The sequence below is a fragment of the Bubalus bubalis genome, chromosome 5 (genome assembly GCF_019923935.1).
Source record: "Bubalus bubalis isolate 160015118507 breed Murrah chromosome 5, NDDB_SH_1, whole genome shotgun sequence".
Taxonomy (NCBI): domain Eukaryota; kingdom Metazoa; phylum Chordata; class Mammalia; order Artiodactyla; family Bovidae; genus Bubalus; species Bubalus bubalis.
In genome coordinates this window covers 131,425,979-131,442,288 of record NC_059161.1, presented here as the reverse complement: position 1 = coordinate 131,442,288, position 16,310 = coordinate 131,425,979, and the positions used below count along the sequence as shown (strand labels likewise).

The 16,310-nt window shown below is 67.0% G+C and overlaps 1 protein-coding gene across 2 annotated transcripts; it reads right to left on the bottom strand.

Annotated features, from left to right (window-relative positions):
- Positions 1-264: 264 nt before the first annotated feature.
- Positions 265-16,101, bottom strand: DUSP8 (dual specificity phosphatase 8). Of its 2 annotated transcripts, XM_025286997.3 has the most exons (7): positions 15,968-16,101; positions 10,126-10,463; positions 8,546-8,684; positions 4,797-4,963; positions 4,159-4,318; positions 3,904-4,027; positions 265-3,682 (listed from the first exon to the last, which is right to left on the bottom strand). In XM_025286997.3, exons 2-7 carry the CDS (start codon positions 10,354-10,356, stop codon positions 2,641-2,643), a joined length of 1,863 nt encoding a protein of 620 aa, XP_025142782.2. In that variant the 5' UTR covers positions 10,357-10,463; positions 15,968-16,101; the 3' UTR covers positions 265-2,640. The 2 variants fall into 2 exon arrangements, with proteins under 2 accessions (XP_025142782.2, XP_044799805.2); XM_044943870.2 differs by lacking the exons at positions 8,546-8,684; positions 10,126-10,463; positions 15,968-16,101 and adding an exon at positions 5,086-8,492.
- Between the last annotated feature and the right edge of the window lie 209 nt (positions 16,102-16,310).

The following is a 16,310-nucleotide window of genomic DNA, read 5'->3' as shown; positions in this document are numbered from 1 at the left end:
ATTCCCTTTTATATAGTTCTACGTTATTTAAATTCTCAGTAGCTTGAAACAGCAAAAAAAAAAAAAAAAAGGCTGTTCTACATCCTACATCTGCCCATCCCCCCTCCCCCCTCCCCCCTGCCCCCTGGGTTTAGGGTTCTGGGTTCAGAGCCAGAGTGGGGGGCAGTCTGGCCTTCCAGGTCCCATACCCTCCACCTCCTGGCCCCAGGAAGCCCCTCCACACCACCTCCCACCAGCCTGAAGAAAGAGGCAGCCAGAGGCATGGAGAAAACACCCATCTCAGGATTTATTACAACACGTTGTTTCCAAATACAAAAGAAGGGGACAGGACAGGGAGCAGAGAGCGGCCGCGATGGGGGAGGGGGTGGAGAGGAGGGGCGGGCAGGTGGGTGGGCGGCCCAGTCCAGAGGGACCAGGAGCCGGGCGGGCGGACCTGCCACCTCTCCTCCGCTGGACTTTCCAGCAAATAATAGGAGGGGGCCAGGTCCATTCTGGGGACCCCATGCCAGGGCACTGGGCCGGCGGGGAGGGGAGGGCCCTGGGGCCCCACTCTGCACCTCCCAGGGAGTGGGTGGGACTGACCAGGAAAGGGCTCTTGCTGGGTGCCTGGTGCCCCCCGCATGGGGAGAGGCGTGGGCTGGGGGGCTGAGACCAGGACTTCTCCCTTCACAACAACTCACTTCAGCCAGTGTCTCAAGAGCAAAAGCCCCCATGTGCCCCGGGCCAGAAGCCACAGGGCACCGGCAGCCCTGGAGAAGGACGGAGGGAGGGGATCGGGCCGTGGGACCTGCCCCCAGGGCTGTGGGGCTCAACCAGTGGCCCCCACCACTGTCTCCTGGACAGCACAGGCGTGGGGTGCGGAGAGGGGACCAGTGCATCCTCCACACCCAGGGTCACCTCCGAAACCCAACGCGATAGACAGACAGGAGGCAGATTTACATAATCAATAATAATAATAATAAACCAATAATAATAAATACTTAAACCTCTAATCCATAGATTGCAAATACAACAATGATAGCTTATTTTCTTGGGGGAACGGGGTGGGGACAGAGGGAACAGGAACAGGACTTTTGCTCAAAGGAGGTTTGACGGGACAGGAGCTGGGGTGAAAAGAAGAACAAACAGAATAAACAGCTGGAGGGCAGCTGGGGGCAGGCAACTCCCGCCCACCTGCCCAAGCACTCAGTCCTGCCCAGGCCACCCCTCCAGCCAGGCCTTGGCCTCTTACCAAGTGACCAGCATCCACTCCTGGATGCTCCAGGACATCTGAAGGTCGGGGGACACCCACTCCTGCTGCCAAAAGCCTTGGGTCCCCCTGATCCCCAGATGGTGGGGGGTGAGGATAGCTGGGGCTTTTCTCCCGCCCTCACCCCCAGGCTGGCCCACCTGGGCCAAAAAGCTAACGGGGGTTGGGGACTGGCATGTCACCTCGAAGATATCAGGGAGACTTGGGAGGGGAGCGCTCCACAGGAGAGGGGTGTATGGGGTTTTTCTCCTCTGAGGGCCCTGTGGGGGCTGGCAGACATGGGGGACACCTCCAGCATCTGCTCACATGAGGGGCCTTTAGCTGGAGGGGGCTCTCCCAAGTGAAGGAAAGCCTCCACACCCCACCCCACCTCCACCCAGAGGCATGAGGTGCCTCCTCTGAGAGGCACCTCGACCGGCAGAACAAGACCCTGAATCTATCTGCCCTCCGACCAGTGGAGCCAGCGCGGCTGGCCCAGCTATTCCCACTGCCCCCCAGGGGCCAAGCTCCCCCTCTGCCAGTTCCCCACTTGGCAGCTGGCGCTGGGAGGCGGGGGGGGCACAAGGTGGAGGAGAGGGTAGCAGCCTCCTCGGAACTGGAACTAAGGCTGGACCCAGGCTCAGACGCGAGTGGGGCTGTTCCACCTCCACCCTGCCCTGGGGACTCATGTCCCCTCACACTCAGAGCCCCCTTCTCTGCACTGCTAGCCTCTTCCGGACCCCACCCTGGCCCCCCAACACCTGGCAGGCAACAGGCTGGGGGGATGGGTGGCAGGGACGCCCTCGGTGGCACTGAGACTTAGTGCCTGGAGCTGGCAGGGGGCTGTGAGCGCCTCCTTGGGGGGCCCCCCGGCTCCCGGGACACCCCCTCCCATCTATGGCTTTGGTGAGGAGCCGAGCCGGGAGAGGAGCAGAGAAGGGAGGGGCAGGAGAGGACGCAGCGGGAGAGCAGGGAGGCTCTGCGGCTCAGTCTGCGGCAAAGGTTTTCTATCCTTTTTTCCCCTTTTCTTATGTAAAAAGTGCACGAAAGCTCAGCAGCCTCTTTGCAATGGTCAGCAGTGTTTCCTGGGGGAGGGGGCAGGGAACCCCAGGCCTGGCACCCCAGCTTGCAACTGAAGGTGGCCTCATATTGCTTAGAAACGTGGGTTTCAGTTTAAATACCAGACAGTAAAAATAGAGCTCCGAGGACCGCCCGCACTGTTGCCAAATCATTGCCAGAATGAACAGCTTAAATAAATAAAAAATTGAAATATTTACTTCTCGATAAAAATCGCAGTAAAACCATTTACCTTTCTTTGCATTATATATAATATATATTTATAGCGGGCCCAGCCGAGGGCAGCCAAGGGCTCGGGGCGCCGCGTCCCCGCGGAGAGGCCGCTCCGGCCGCGGTCAGGACACCTCGATGACCTCCACGCTGCCCGAGAAGCTGGCCTGCTTGCCCAGCGCGGCCAGCTCCTCGCCGCGCGCGCGCCCCTCCACCATGCCCTCCTCGAATTCCATTTGGCAGCTCCGGCGCTTAAACTGCGTCTCGGGGGCCGGCTCGTCGGGCCAGCCGGTCCTCGCGTCCCGGGCCTCGGGCCTCGCCGCATCCCGCCGCCGCAGGTCGCCGCCGCCCGCGCCCGGGCCCCCGGCCCGGCCGAAGGGTGCGAACCGCGCGCCGCCCGCGCCCTGTGCGCCCTCGGGGCTGCAGCACCACGGCCCGTCGGGGGAGGGCGTGCCCGGGGAGTCGAGCTGCGGCGCCCAGCCCCCGGGGCCGGCCGGCTGGCCGGGGCCGGGCAGCCCGGGTGCCGACAGGGCCGAGAGGCCGTGCCGCGGAGTCTGCCGGGTGGCGTCGCCGAAGTTCAGGCCGAGGCCGTGCGCCGGGGAGCGCGCCGGGGAGCCGGCTGGGGGCCGGGGCCGCCGGCGTAGCCGGGGGCGCGGCTCGGGCGCCGCGTCCGGGCTGTCAGGGCTTGGGGAGGGCAGGCCCAACGTGCCCCCGGACGGGCTGTCCAGTTTGCAGAGCTTGGGGGCCTCCCCGGGGTCCGGGGGCCCAGGGTCGTCAGGCCGCCGGCTCGGGGTGTAGGCCGACTTTATGTCCAGCGAGAAGGAGCGCTTGAGGCGGTTGGTGTCCTGGAGGCGGTCGGAGGAGAGGTGCAGGCCGCAGAGGCCCTGCTGCAGCGCGCTGGTGGCAGGGGCGGGGCCGGGGGCCTCCGCACCCCCTGTCTGTGCAGCCTCCCTGGAGGCGGCGTTCGCAGCACTCTCTGAGGTAGGTGGTGGTGGCGGCGGCGGCGGCAGTGGGGCGGCAGGGCCCGGCAGGGGCTCCGGGGTCCCGGGGTGGGACGCCCCGTCGCCTTGCAGGGCGGCCAGCAGCTTCAGGCTGCGCTCGTACTCCAGCAGCTGGCCCAGGAAATTGAAGTTGGGCGAGATGGACGGGCGCCGGTCCTTCACGAACCTGGGGGAGAGCCGCGGGATGCGGGCAGGGCTCCGGCCGGGCCAGGCAGCTCCCCAGGCTCGCCCCAGCCCCCAGTGCCCACTCGGGGGCACCTAGCTGCTGGGCAGACCCCAGTGGGCCAGGGCTGGGCTCAGGCCTCCTCCCCGGCCCAGAACGGTGGCTCCGCGGACGGACGAGCAGGTGGAGGGGGCGGGGCGAGCGGGTGGAGGGGGCGGCGCTACCTGTAGGCGTCGTCCGAGGACATCCCCATGGTCTTCATGATGTAGGCGATGGCGATGGTGGCAGAGCGGGAGATGCCGGCCAGACAGTGGACGATGACTTGGCAGCTGGACAACTTGGCTTTATCTGGGGACGGGGGTCCACGTGAGTGCTGGGGCCGCACAGCCCTTCCCTTCCCCCAGGTTTCTCCCGCCCTCTCCCGCCCCCCCCCTTCCAGCCCTCCCCGGGCCTGGGCGAGAGGGTGCCGGCCACCTCACCGATGAACTCGATGGACTTGTCCAGCCAGGGCAGCAGCTTTTCACAGTAGTTGTCATTGATGGGAATGCGCAGGAAACGGCTCTCGCAGATGAAGTCGGGCTTGGGGCAGGAGTTGCTGGCGTTGAGGACGTAGCTTATTCCGTTTTGGGTCATCAGATCCTGGGAGGGTAGGGAACAGGGTGGAAGCGGGTGCAGCCGGCTGAAAACTGGGATGCCCCTCGCTAGGTGGAGGGGTGGGGGGCCGCTCCTGCAAGGCCCGCCCACAGCCTGCTTCCCGCTCCCAGGAATTTTAAGGCTGCGCTGCCTGGGCGGTGGCTTTACCCTCTTTCCGCGTCACCATTTTTAAAACACGGGGTTCTTTCAGGGCTGGCCAGGGGCCCAGTGACATCAGCAGTCTGGCATGTAGGCTGCAGAGCCAAAGGGGCAGGGAGCCGCCTCTTTGCCCAGCCCTGCCAGACCCTGCCCCCGCCCTGCCCTGGTCTTGCCGGGACCTCTGGGGTCCTGTGAAACCACCGGCAGGCTCACACCCGAGCGTATCTACCCCCTACATCGACGGTCAGCTCCCCCACCCCCGCACTCCCCCCCCCCCCCACCCCAGGCCAGCCCAGGAGAGGCTCCGCTCCGGCTGCACACACACCTTGTTCAGGACATCCTTCTGAGAGCCCAGGTAGAGGTGAGGCAGGATGCGGGTCAAGCCCACGCTGGGCACAGGGAGGCAGGGCTGGGAGAGGCTCATGGGAAGCAGGGTAGCAGGCTTGCCCTCGCAGAGGCCGGGGAAGCAGGAGGAGAAGGTGGCAAAGCCCCCTGCGGGCGGATGGATGAGACGCATGTCAGGCGGTGGGCTGGATGGGGAAGGAGAGCAGCTGCCCAGCCTCCCCCTGCACAGACCCCAGCCCAGTCTGCCGGCAAGCCCCTGGCTGGAGCACCTGGTCTCCGTGCTGGTCCTGGAGGGCTCCAGGCTGTCCCGCTCCCATCACCCGCCCCTAAGCCCACATCCCTCCTCATGCCAATCAGGGGCTGGCCTCCCTCAGGACGCCGCTGTGATGCCCATAAAAGTGGAGGCCGCACAAATGACCAGTCAGCACGCAGCACACGCAGCACCCACGCACAGGCAGCTTCAGAGGCCACAGGGGTCTTCACGCTTTGGCGTGGGGCCAGGCTGGGCCTGCCCGCCTCTCCCCCAGGGCTGATGCAATCCCTCCAGTTGGCTGGGAGCCCCGGGCCAGGCTTGGATGCCAGGACAGAGAGGCAAGGGCTTCTGAGGGCCACTCCCCCCGTGCCCTGGGCATGACATCACTCTCTGGAGCTGGCACAGCACACAGGGCCATGTGCGCTCGGGTTAAGGCTCCATTCCACCCAGCAGGGGACGACGGAGGAGCAGAGGCTGGGCTGAGAAAGGAGCTCTGGGGACTGGGGCACGCAGGCCACACGCTTTACACGTGGCCGGCGTGTGTCCTGCCTCCTTGCCCGCGCATGTACGTTGGACTGCACGTGGGCAGAAGGAGCCCCTCCGCTGGTCAGGAAGGGGCTGAGGGGGACCCACGGGCACACACTGGACTCAGCGAGTGACCTCGGGCTTCGGTGTCCTGGTCCTGCCTGCCCCAGACACTGTGCTGAGGTTCATGGAAGTGGATAAGCGAACAGCCAGGTCACGGCCGACCTGTCCCCAGGAGGCGGCAGAGGGGCGAGGCGAGGGCCCGCAGACACAGCTGGGGCCAGACCTGGCTGATTCCTGAAGACAGAGATGCCTGGCGACCTCGCTCTTCACCTAGACCCAGCTCAGAGAAACCAGAGTGCCTGCCTCGTGCATTCCTGGGGCCCCTAACCAAGGTTGGACTTTGGGGGACCATGACCTCCAGGCTAGGGGCATGGAGGTGTCAGCCGTGGAGGGGAGCTCGCTGGCTGCATGGGGAGAAGCAGGTGACAGAGGCACGGGCACTGCTGCTCAGGTCCCGAGGGGAGGCCGGCCGGGCCGTAGCTCACTGTGCAGAGCCAGGGACGCCCGTGGGGGAGGGGCGGGGCCTGCACCATCTCTCAGAAGACCCTTCTCTGCCAGTCCCTTTCCTCTGCTCTCTGAGCAGCAAAGACAGGCAAGTGTGTGGGGTGGAGAATTCCACCAGGAACCCCCTCTTCCTAAGGAGAGCCTCTAGGAGGGGCAGAGATCTGCCAGCCTTTGCTGCAATTTCTGGAACCCCCAAGAACGCCCTCCAGGCAGAGTCAGGCAGCTTAGAGTGCTCCCTGTAGCCTCCCGTCCTCCCATGATTTCCGGACACCCCAGGGCCTGGGAATGGGTGACATGGGAGGGGCAGCATCTGTGCCAGCAGCCCTGGACCGTCTGTCCCCCACTCCCCCGGGTGCAGCCCTCTCAGGACCTGGGGAGGTGCTCAGATCTCCTAAGGCTCTCCAGGGCACCCTCCTTCGGTAGGGTAGCCCCCCCTCCCCAACCATGCCTTGCAGGTTGGGAAAAACGCGCGTCCCGGGAGGCACTCCTGGCCCCACCCACCTCTGTCACTGCGCGCTCCAGTGAGGATGCGGCTCGGCCAGGATTTGGGGGCGCGCCCCGGAGCCCCCGCTGCCCGCCGCAGTCCCTGCCCGCCGCAGTCCCGGGCTGGGGCGGCACCCGCCCTCCGCGCAGGGGCCACAAGCCCCGGAGTCCTCTCCGCCGGGTCCAGGGGTGGCGCGCAGGGGCTGGGCGGCCCGCGGCGACCACACCGGCCCGCATTCCGTGCATCCCTTAAAGCGCCAGGCGCGCGTCCCCATGCCCGCCGGGAGTCATGGCCAGTAGCCGTGCGGGAGAGGCGCGGCGTGGTCTGGGCACCGGCTCTGGACCCTGGCGCGACCCGCTTCCACCGCTCGCTCCCGCAAAGCGCCCCGCCCTGGAGTTCCCTTCTCCCTGGCTGTGCCGCGCGTCTCCCTGGCGCCTCTCCTCCCACCCACGGAGGGGTCTGTCCTTCCCGCGGGCGTCTGCCCAGCCCGCTCCGTGTGCCTAGCTCGCTGGGCCGACGGCCTGCCTCTAACCCTTCAGCCCTGCCCTTCTCCAGGGTTCGGGTGGGCGCTGCCCCAAGCCTGGTCCCTCCTCAGGGTCATGACTGCTCCCTGGCTTGCTCCTCAGAGAAACGGGGGAAACCCTCTAACCCTGGGGTGGGGCACAGCCAGGTCGCAGGGGACTTCCCACCCAGCTCACCTGGGACAGACCAGCAAGGGCCCTGGGCAGCCCAGGGGGAAGCGGGGCGCTGCTCGGGGACCCGCTTCTCAAATGTCTGGGAGGGCCTCTGGTGTCATGTGCAGCAAGGGCACACACACGCGTGTGTGTGCACACACACAGGGGCTCCCGGGGACTGCGGGCAGACCAGGACACCTGTGACGCCCCCTCCGCTCGGCCCACACAGCCCCAGGGCATATCAGCTGTGTCAGCTCTGCAGCTCTGTGGCTTCTGGCTCCCAGAGCTCACACACACACACACCCCATCCACACATGGAGAGCACAGCACACGCTCACAGGACCCGTTCTCTGAGGGGTCTGCCCGGAGCCCCGGCCCCCGGCAGCTGCAGGAGCAGTCTGCAGCCCCTCTCCTCACAGGAGGGCTGGCCTGGTGCTCCCAATGCCCGTCATGCTCAGGAGGTGCTCAGGGCAGGTGTCAGAATGAAGAGCAGCACCCTAGCAGCTGTGTGATGGTGGGGGTGATGCCGTTGTGGGCCCTCCCCCCACCCCCTCCTGCTGTAGCCCAGGGTACCCAGGCAGGGAGGTCGCACATCCCGGGGGACAGGCCCTGGGCCACCTGGGGAGGGGGCTGGCCAGTCTGATCTGGGGGAATGTAAGCCCCATGGGGACATCCCCCCGGCAGATAGCGGTGGTGATCAAATAGGCGGTTGCTAGGCTCCCTGTGCCAGCTGGGAGCATTCAGAGGACCCCCCAGTGGGGGATCAATTCCCGCTCAGACTAGGGTTCCCCAGGGTGGGGCCTATGCCTCCTCCCTCAGACTGTATGCGTGTGTCTGTGTGTGTGTGCGCGCGCGCGCACGTGTGCGGGTGGGGGGGTAGCTTCCAAGGTACACCAGGTCTTTGCCTAGATCCCCCCATTTCCCCTGCCTCAGGCCTGTGTCGGGGTTTCCCACTGTCCATGTCTCACCTGCTGGTGGTGGGCCTGGGCCCTCGCTGGAGGGGGGACCTGAAGTGTGGGGGCCCGGGGGAGGGGGTCGGAGGAGTCCCTGAGAACTCAGAGCTCCCGAGCTTCGCCTCCACTGGGTCCCCACTGCCCCAGCAGACGCTGGGCCCTGGGCTTAGAGAGGAGAGCAGAGGCCGATCCGGAACGTGACCCTTTGGACGTGCCCCCCCACCCCCGCCCCCGCCCTGCCGCCAGCCGGGGAGAGAGGCCTCGGGAAGGCACCTGTGAGGATGGCCACGCTGTCGAAGCAGCCGTCAAGCTTGCTGAGCAGGATGGACAGGAAGCTGTCTGCGGCCAGCACGCTGGCGTCCCGGGTGCTCTGGTCGTAGACCACCACGTCCTGAGGCTCCGCGGCCTCCATCTGGGCAGAGGGCAGAGGTCAGGGGGGCCAGGTGCCCGCCAGTCGCCGCATCCCCTGCCGCCTCCGCTGCTGCTGGTCAGGCGGTGGAAAGGGGGGCCTGTCCCTGTGGTGCCTCCAAGGCAGGGAGGGCGGGCGCCCAGCCACGGTGTACCCTGGACAGCTGACTGTGCAGCCACAGGGCAGCCCCGGAGCAGGGAGGGTCGGGGGACACAGCCCCTGAGGCAGCCACGCTCCCCCATACAGTGAACAGACACCGGGGCCCAGCCCCCGTGGAGGAGACGCGGGGCAGGCGTGAGTTCGCAGGAGGCGCGTGCGGGCGCCCTGACCTCCGGGGCACAGGGAGGCCTGGCTGGCTCCCAGGGAGGCCGAGGGCCCCAGGAGGCACACGTTGGGGATTCGGAAGGCTGGGTGGGGGGACCTCTGGGTCTGGGGTCTCCTTCTGTCCCTGGCCAGTGATGGGGCCTCCGGAGGCTGCAGCAGGCCCTCCTTGCCCCCAGCCATCCCAGTGGCAGCAGTGGGAAGCTGGGGCCCACCGGCCCTCCCCTCTCTGCTGCCAGCTGGGGGCCCAGATGTGAGCCGCTGGGCTCGGAGCAGCTGGTGGCCCCCCCCCAACACGCTCAGCCCTTAAGCCTGCTGAGCTGCCAGCCCTGGGCCGATGATGTCACCGACAGCCAATGGAAGAGCATTCTGGCCCAGCACTTGCTGGGGGTTATTCATCACCGGATTCCCCTCACTGGAGGCCGCAGGGGACTCCCGTCTGGCTCCTCTCACATCCCAGCTCTGCCCCAAGCAGGGCCAGTGACCAAGACTCCTCCCTGAGCCTCTGGGTGGGGGGCTCAAACCTCCCCCACGCGGGCTTCCCAGGTCACAGTCCAGTGTGGGCTCGATGCCCCTGGGCAACAGAGACAACTGTTGCCTGCAGGTGACCAGAGACGGTCTTGCAGGCCTCGGAGAGAACTCCTGGTCCTCAGGACTCCAGGGGGAGAGACCGGGGCTGGATGCCCCTGTGCCTGTGTGAGCCCCCCAGCTGCCCGTCTGGTCCTCTTCCGAGTCCTCAGGGTGGTCAGAGTGGGCCTAGCCGCCCCCCCTCGCTGCCCGTCTGTCTCCCGTGTCCCCTCTGGCTCCATCCACGGCCCGGGCACAGCCACACCACGTGGCTGGGCCCTGCATGGAGGCCTCTGTGTGGGGCTGAGTGGGGATCTGGGCAGGGTCAGTGGCTCTGTGGGGAGGGCGGGAAGCTGGTAGGAGGGTGTTGAGTCTGTCGGCGGAGGGTCACCCTGGGGAGGAGCGCTCTTGTAGGCCTAAGGTGGACAGGGGCGCTGCCTGCCAATGGCTTGGAATCTGACCCCGAGGAGCACAGGGCAGCTTCAAGGGCAGAAAAAGGGAAGGCTGCCCCAGCCCTGGCTCCCGGAGGAGCCAGAGAGGCGGGCGGGCTGCATACCTGGCTGCGGGCGGCAGGCTGGATCAGCTCAGCGATGGTCACTTTGCCCTGCTGTAAACGCCGCTTCACCAGCTTGGAGCAGCAGATGTTGACGGAGCTGAGTACGTGCCAGCTGTTGTACTCCACGAAGGAGCGGCTGTCGATGACCAGCGGCCCCCCGGGCCCACCCCGCAGCAGGCTGGCCAGCCTCTTGGCATCCATCACCTTCCGTGGGAGCCGGTCCCCGGCCATGGCGCGGCAGTGGGCGGTGGGGAGGGGCGACCCCGGGAGCGGGCAGGGGCAGCTCCAACGGCCTGGACGTGGCCTAGGGTTTGGAGTGCCCAGGCATGGCGCCAGACCTGCGGGGAGAGGCGGACGGTCAGTGGTCCCGCAGGCCCCTGGGCCTCGGACGGGCTGGCAAGGGGACTGGTCCAAGGGCAGCAGCGCGTCTGGGGCTGACACATGCCAGTGGGGAGGGTTCTTGCTCCCTCTGGCTCCTTCATGGAGGTTGGGCTCCCTAAGCCCGCTGCTTTCCCATTGGGGTCTGTGACCCTGGGAAGGGTGCTCGGGAGGGGCTGGTCCCATCCTGAGCCCTCCAGGTCACAGCGCCAGCCTCTCAGCAGGATGTGGCAAGGCGAGTGGGGACCACAGAAGGCAGGACCGCAGGACTCAGGCAGGATGAGGCCCGAGGGTCCCTCCCCCAGGCCCGGGCCCCCCGGATGCTCACCCCTCCTAGAGCACCCCCTTCTGCCTCCGCGTTGCCTGTCCTGTCTTGGGGATACAGGTCTCTCCCTGCCCCCCACTTTCTGGATGGCGTGGCCCGCTGGCTCCATAAGCCGATCATCTGGATGGGGTGGAGGGCAGGGCACTGACTGGGCCGGGAGCTCTGCGTCCCAGTTCTGCGGGCCAGGGTTCAGGCACACAGGGGGCCAGCCTCCTCCTCCTTCTGCAGGGCTGGGTCACACACTTACGAAATGGGGCAGACACTATGACGGGGCACCACAGACTCATCAGTGCCCTGGGGTTGAGGAGGCCCCTTTGGGAGCCTGGGGGGTGCAAGGATTGCGGTGCGGTGGAGGGCACCGCAAGGATAGTGGCCAGTGGTGAGTGTGGGTGACTGTGTAGGACCCTCGGGCTCAGGGGTGACTGGAGGGAGTAGGAGGTGGGTGGGACGTGAAGGAGTCTGGGCAGAAGCCCCCTCTGATTTGGTGCCAAGCCTCTGCCACCACTGGCCCACCTGCCAAGACTGGCCTTTCTCAACGCCCCCCCTCCCAGGCCTCACAGTGCCCAGGGAGGCATGCATCTTCAGGATGACGAGTTTGCTCGAAAGCTGGGGAAACTGAGGCTCAGGGGAGGGGTGGGATCAACCCAAGGTCGCATCAAGGACACTGGACAGAAAGGGGCCCACGGCCGCCCTGATCACCCGGGGTCTCTCCTCTGCCAGCTTGGGGCCGGGGAGGCTGAGAGACGGACTCCCCCACAGGGCCAGTGAGGGAACTCCCTGGGTAAGCCCCTCGCTGGCAGCCACAGAGGGTGCTGGGGTGCGGCGCTTGGAGACACGCCTCGCCTTTCAGTCAGCACTGCCGGCCCTGGGGGCAGTGGCCACTGTCTCTGTGCCAGCCCTTGGGATGAGCTCCCAGGCTGGTGGGGGGTGCCGGGGGTCACAGAGGAGTAGGTGCACGGCAGGTGGGGACTGGCCCGCCTGGCACGGGCAGCCCAGGGCTGGGCAACTGGAGCTGGTGCCAAGGGAGGCCCTGGGCAGTGCTGGGAGCTCGAGGTCCTGCTCACAGATGCTGCTCCTCAGGCGCTTGGGCGCCTTGATGGTGGGGGCAGGGCCTGGGGTGCAGACGGGGCCCTGCCCTCCTGAGGGCCATGGCAAGACAGTGGGTCTGCCTGCTGAGGGGCCCGACCTGCTCTGAGGCCTCTGTCCATGTGCCCAGGGGTTCCCAACTCGACTCCTGGTCGAGCGGTTTTGAGAGGTTTTTCCAAGTTCTTGCCTGACTCCCTTCAAGGCTGGGACAGGACCCGCCTCCAGGCCCCCCTGACCCACCTGGGCAGAGCCTCCCACCGTGGGGTGTGGGACCTGCATCCAGTCCAGAGGCCCAGGACCCCGACAAGGAGGCCGTGGGGTGGGGACACCATGGGCAGAGCCTCCTCCCATGGGGGGAGGTGGGGCGGGGGAGGAGGCCTTTGCTGCCCCTGCGGCCAGCCTGCTGGCCCCTGCCCTCCAGTCCTTACACTGCCGGAGGGGCGTGAAGGGGTGCCCACTGCATGGAGGGGAAAGGAGGCTGGCGGAGGGGCAGGGAGGCGAGGCCGGAGACCCGCGGAGGAGAGGGGGCAGGGGCTGGAGGGGTGGACGGCTGGCCTGTGGGCCCACCTGGTACCTGGTCCCCACCCCTGGCTGCTGAGGAGCCTCTGGCTTGGCCCTATTAACCACTGTAATATTGTTATTCGCAGCTGAGGGGGACTCATTAGCAAGTTGGCACCTCCGTTGTTGCCATGGCAACAGCAGGGGTGCCAGGCAACCGCTGCTCCTGCGGCAGCAGGCGGAGCTGCAGAGCCAGGTCCGCTCCTCGCCCGCTCCCCGCGCCCGCCCTCAGGTGCCCAGCAGCTGGGTGGGACCACCTCAGCCCCGCCCGCCCCTGCCCGCCCCACCAGGTCCTAACCCTCCAGTCACCTCCCACATGCACAGGCTCACTCTCCCATCCTGGGGAGCCCTGCCCTTCCTGGGCGGGACCCCCTGCATCGTGCTGGCCCCCAGGCCCTCCTTGGGCAGACCCCTCACCTCCCCAGCTGCGACACGCAGAGCAGGGCGCAGAGCTGGGCAGAGCAGGGGCGGGTGGAGATGCTGCAATAGGCCAGGCGGCGCAGAGGAAATGCATGTGTAGGGGCTTGGGCCTCCCGGCTTTTAAGGACCCCCTGCAGGCTCAGCCGAGACCCTCCCCTGGGGAGGGAGCACCCAGAGCCTAGGTCAGCTGGGAGCCTGGGTCAGCCCCACCAGAGGGCAGCAGCCAGGAGACAGGGTCCCAGGCCAGAAGCAGGAGGAGCCCCGCCCCTCCCTGCCTGCCGCTGGGCCAGGCCTGGGAGGCCACAGGCACCGCCTCCCTGCTTTCCTGGGGTCCACGGCGCCGCCTGGCCCTCATGTGAAATACAGGCTGGACACAGCCCTTTGCCACTGGCCACGCTCATGGCACGTACTTACCCGGTTCCCACAATCCATCCCAGCCCCGTGTGCCATGATTCACACATGTGTGCGCGTTCACGTGGTCACTGCACGCGTGTCCTCACCTTCTGCACGCGAGTGCCCGAGATTCCAGCACGCCCCAGCCCCAGATGCAGCCACAGCCTCTCCTCACCAGCTCCCATGGCCTCCAAGAGGGACATCCATGTCCCTCAGCATGTGTACAACCAGAAAACTCCCAACTAGGGGCATCCTCACCATGGCACTTTGTGCTCAGCATCAGGGGATCGCGGGAATCCCAGGGACAGGCAGACACAGACCGTGGCCACCACTCAGCGTGGCTCCGGCCTGGCGGAGCCAGGTCACAAAGGCAGGCCTCAGGCAGAGCTGACGGCGGACAGACCCCCGGTGTTGGGTTTCTGGCTCACTCTGACCCTGGGGCAGGCTTGGAGGCAGAAACTGCTACCCTCTGGAAGCCAGGAGAGAGGCTGGCAGGGGTGGCCTCGCATAGGCAGGGCCCACGTGCTCACCAGGTTTGCTCTCTGCACCGCCCCCCAGCTCTCTGAGATGACTGGCACAGGACCCAAGCTGCGTCCACTCTGTCCTGGCTGCTCTTGGCAAGGCCAGGCAGAGCCAGCCTAACCTGGGGAGGCTATGGACTTGGGAGACAGTGGGGTGGGGCTCTACCCTCAGTGCCCAGGAGTTGGGGCTGAACTGGGACTGGAGGGCTTGGCACAAGGGTCCTCGGGGAGGCAGGCTCAGGATGCACCAGTCTTGGCTTCCTCTGCTCCTGCCTAGCTGGTTTTATCCCCGCTGATCTGCAGGACTTCTACTGGGCACCCCTCCCCCATGCTAACTGCCGGGGCCAGCGCCCACCAGTCACCGTCTGACGTTCAGGCAGAGGGGGCCTCAGCCTGTGCAGTCTGACGGTCTCAGCCAGAGCCTCATCACTGTTGCTGTGGGCTCGCCCCTTCCTCTCCTCTCCCTGGGAGCTGCACATCTAGGAGACAGGCAGACAACCTCCGCTTCCTCCACCCCCGGCCTACGGGCCCCCCACCCCCCACCCCAAGCTCTTTGCAGCTTCTGGGCCTCAAGGTCAGCCTCAGCCTAGAGGAGAGGTGATGCTGGGAAGGGTCCTGGTGCGGAAAGGGGCTTCAAACATCTTTCTGCATCTCTGTGCTTGGAACCTGCCCTTTCCAGAGGCAGCCTCTGGGACCCAGGAAGCTTCCGGAGGGCAGCAGGGGACTAGAACCTGCCTAGCAACTCCCCCAGGGCCCTAGGCTGACTACAGCAGGAGGTATTTCAGTTAGACTTCAGGACGAACTCCCAGTCCCTGGTCACATGACCTGGCCATCTTTGGCGGATGCTTATCAACCATCTGAGGAGCAAATGCCAGGGACACCTGCCCTCTTGGGGCAGGACAGGGGTGCTGGATGCTACCTGCGTTTCCTGGGCTGCTGTGGGAGCAAGAAGGACTCGGGGAGACGCTGGGAACGGACAGTCCCTCAGACCTCCACAGACCCCCAGGAGCAGAGGGCACAAGGCAAGAAGAACCCCCTCCCCTTCACCAAGCTGCGCAAGAAAACTGCAGACCGCACACTCCACCCGTCGCCTTTCTCCCCCATCCTACGGAGGCCGCCCACCCCCACCCCATCACTGAGAGCCCAGGCCCCAACGCTCCCCCTTGCAAAGTCAGTACATTTTTTGCAGCAGGAAATTAGAAGGTAAATTCTCCCAGAAGGGATGACCTCGTGCAGACTGGGCCCATTTCTGCCCCTTCCCCTCCAGGCCAGACTATTACATACCCTTCACCCCAAGGTGGGTGCACAGGCTGAAGGAGGCTGGTTGCACTCAGCCTGGCAGTGCCAGCCCCTCCCCCAGCACCCGCCGCGTCTGCAGCAGGCTGGCGGCTGGCCTTTATTCCGCAGAGGCCAGCTGAGCTCCCTGAGGTGGGGGTGCCCATCGCAGCCTGGCAAGACAGGGGAGAAGGCCAGACACGGAGCGAACGTCTCCTGAGGCTGCCACCCGCCAAACGCCCTGAGCTCCAACGGCCCAGGCCGCCGCATCTCCGCGCCCGGCCCTGGAAAGGAAGATCCTCTTCAATCCTGGTCCCTCTGTGTGTGTGTTGTGGGGGGGGGGGGGTGGCTTTTTGGGGGGCACATGGGGCTCAGATAGATCCACGCTCGATCTTAATGGTCGTCCTCGTCCTTAATTCATGCCCCTCCCCCACCAAAATAAGAAAGAATCGCGCGTAGAAAGGAGGCGAAGCGGTGGCCGGGTGTGTGCCGGGCCGGGGTCCGCGGGAGGCGGGGGAAGGACTTCTCGGTCGGGTCCGCGGCGCTCCTGAGGGCCGGTGGGGGCCGCTCATCTCCAGGCCATCTCCTCTTCCCCGTGCCCGCCCCCGCGCAGCCCCCCGAGCGCTCCCGATGCAGCGCCCACCCGGCCGAGCCGGGCGCTCGGGCCGCGCGCCGGTGATCCCCTAGCCCCTCGGCGCCCCGCGCGTACCCCCAGGCCCTCGGCGCCCCGCGCGTACCCCCAGCACCCCGGCGCCTCGCGCGTCGCCCCCAGGCCCCCAGCGCCCCGCGCGACCCCCCTCAGCCCCGCCTGCGCCCCGCACGAAAACCACCCCCCGGCCCCGCCGGCGCCCCGCGCGTCCCCCAGCCCCACCGGCGCCCCGCTCACCTCGCTCTCGCTCGCCTCAGGCCGGCACCCGGGACCTGCGCTGCGCTCAGCGCGCCCGCTCCGCCGCGCAGCCCATGGGCCCGGCGGGGGCCCGCGCAGCCGGGGCCGGGGGAGCGCGCGGGTCGCCGCCGTCGCCGCCGCCGCGGGGAGCGCTCTCACGGGCCCGAGCGCGCGCACTGCGGGCGGGCACGCGCGCATCCCACCCCGCGGCTCGGCGGGCGCGGCCGGGGCTGCTCCGGCTCGGGCTCGGGCTCGGGGTCCGGCGTCCGGCGGGGCGGGGGGCGGGGGCCGCGGAGCCGGCTTGGCCGCCGCGCTCGGCCGCGAGTGACAGGCCCGGGGCGGA

What these genes read in the sequence shown, in the direction of transcription:
- DUSP8 (XM_025286997.3), bottom strand. Translation starts at nt 10,356, where the DNA reads ATGGCCGGGGACCGGCTCCCACGGAAGGTGATGGATGCCAAGAGGCTG. An exon ending in AGAAGGATGTCCTGAACAAG is followed by an intron (nt 4,319 to 4,796) that starts GTGTGTGTGCAG and finishes CTACCCTCCCAG; the next exon opens with GATCTGATGACCCAAAACGG. An exon ending in CAAGTCCATCGAGTTCATCG is followed by an intron (nt 4,028 to 4,158) that starts GTGAGGTGGCCG and finishes CCCCGTCCCCAG; the next exon opens with ATAAAGCCAAGTTGTCCAGC.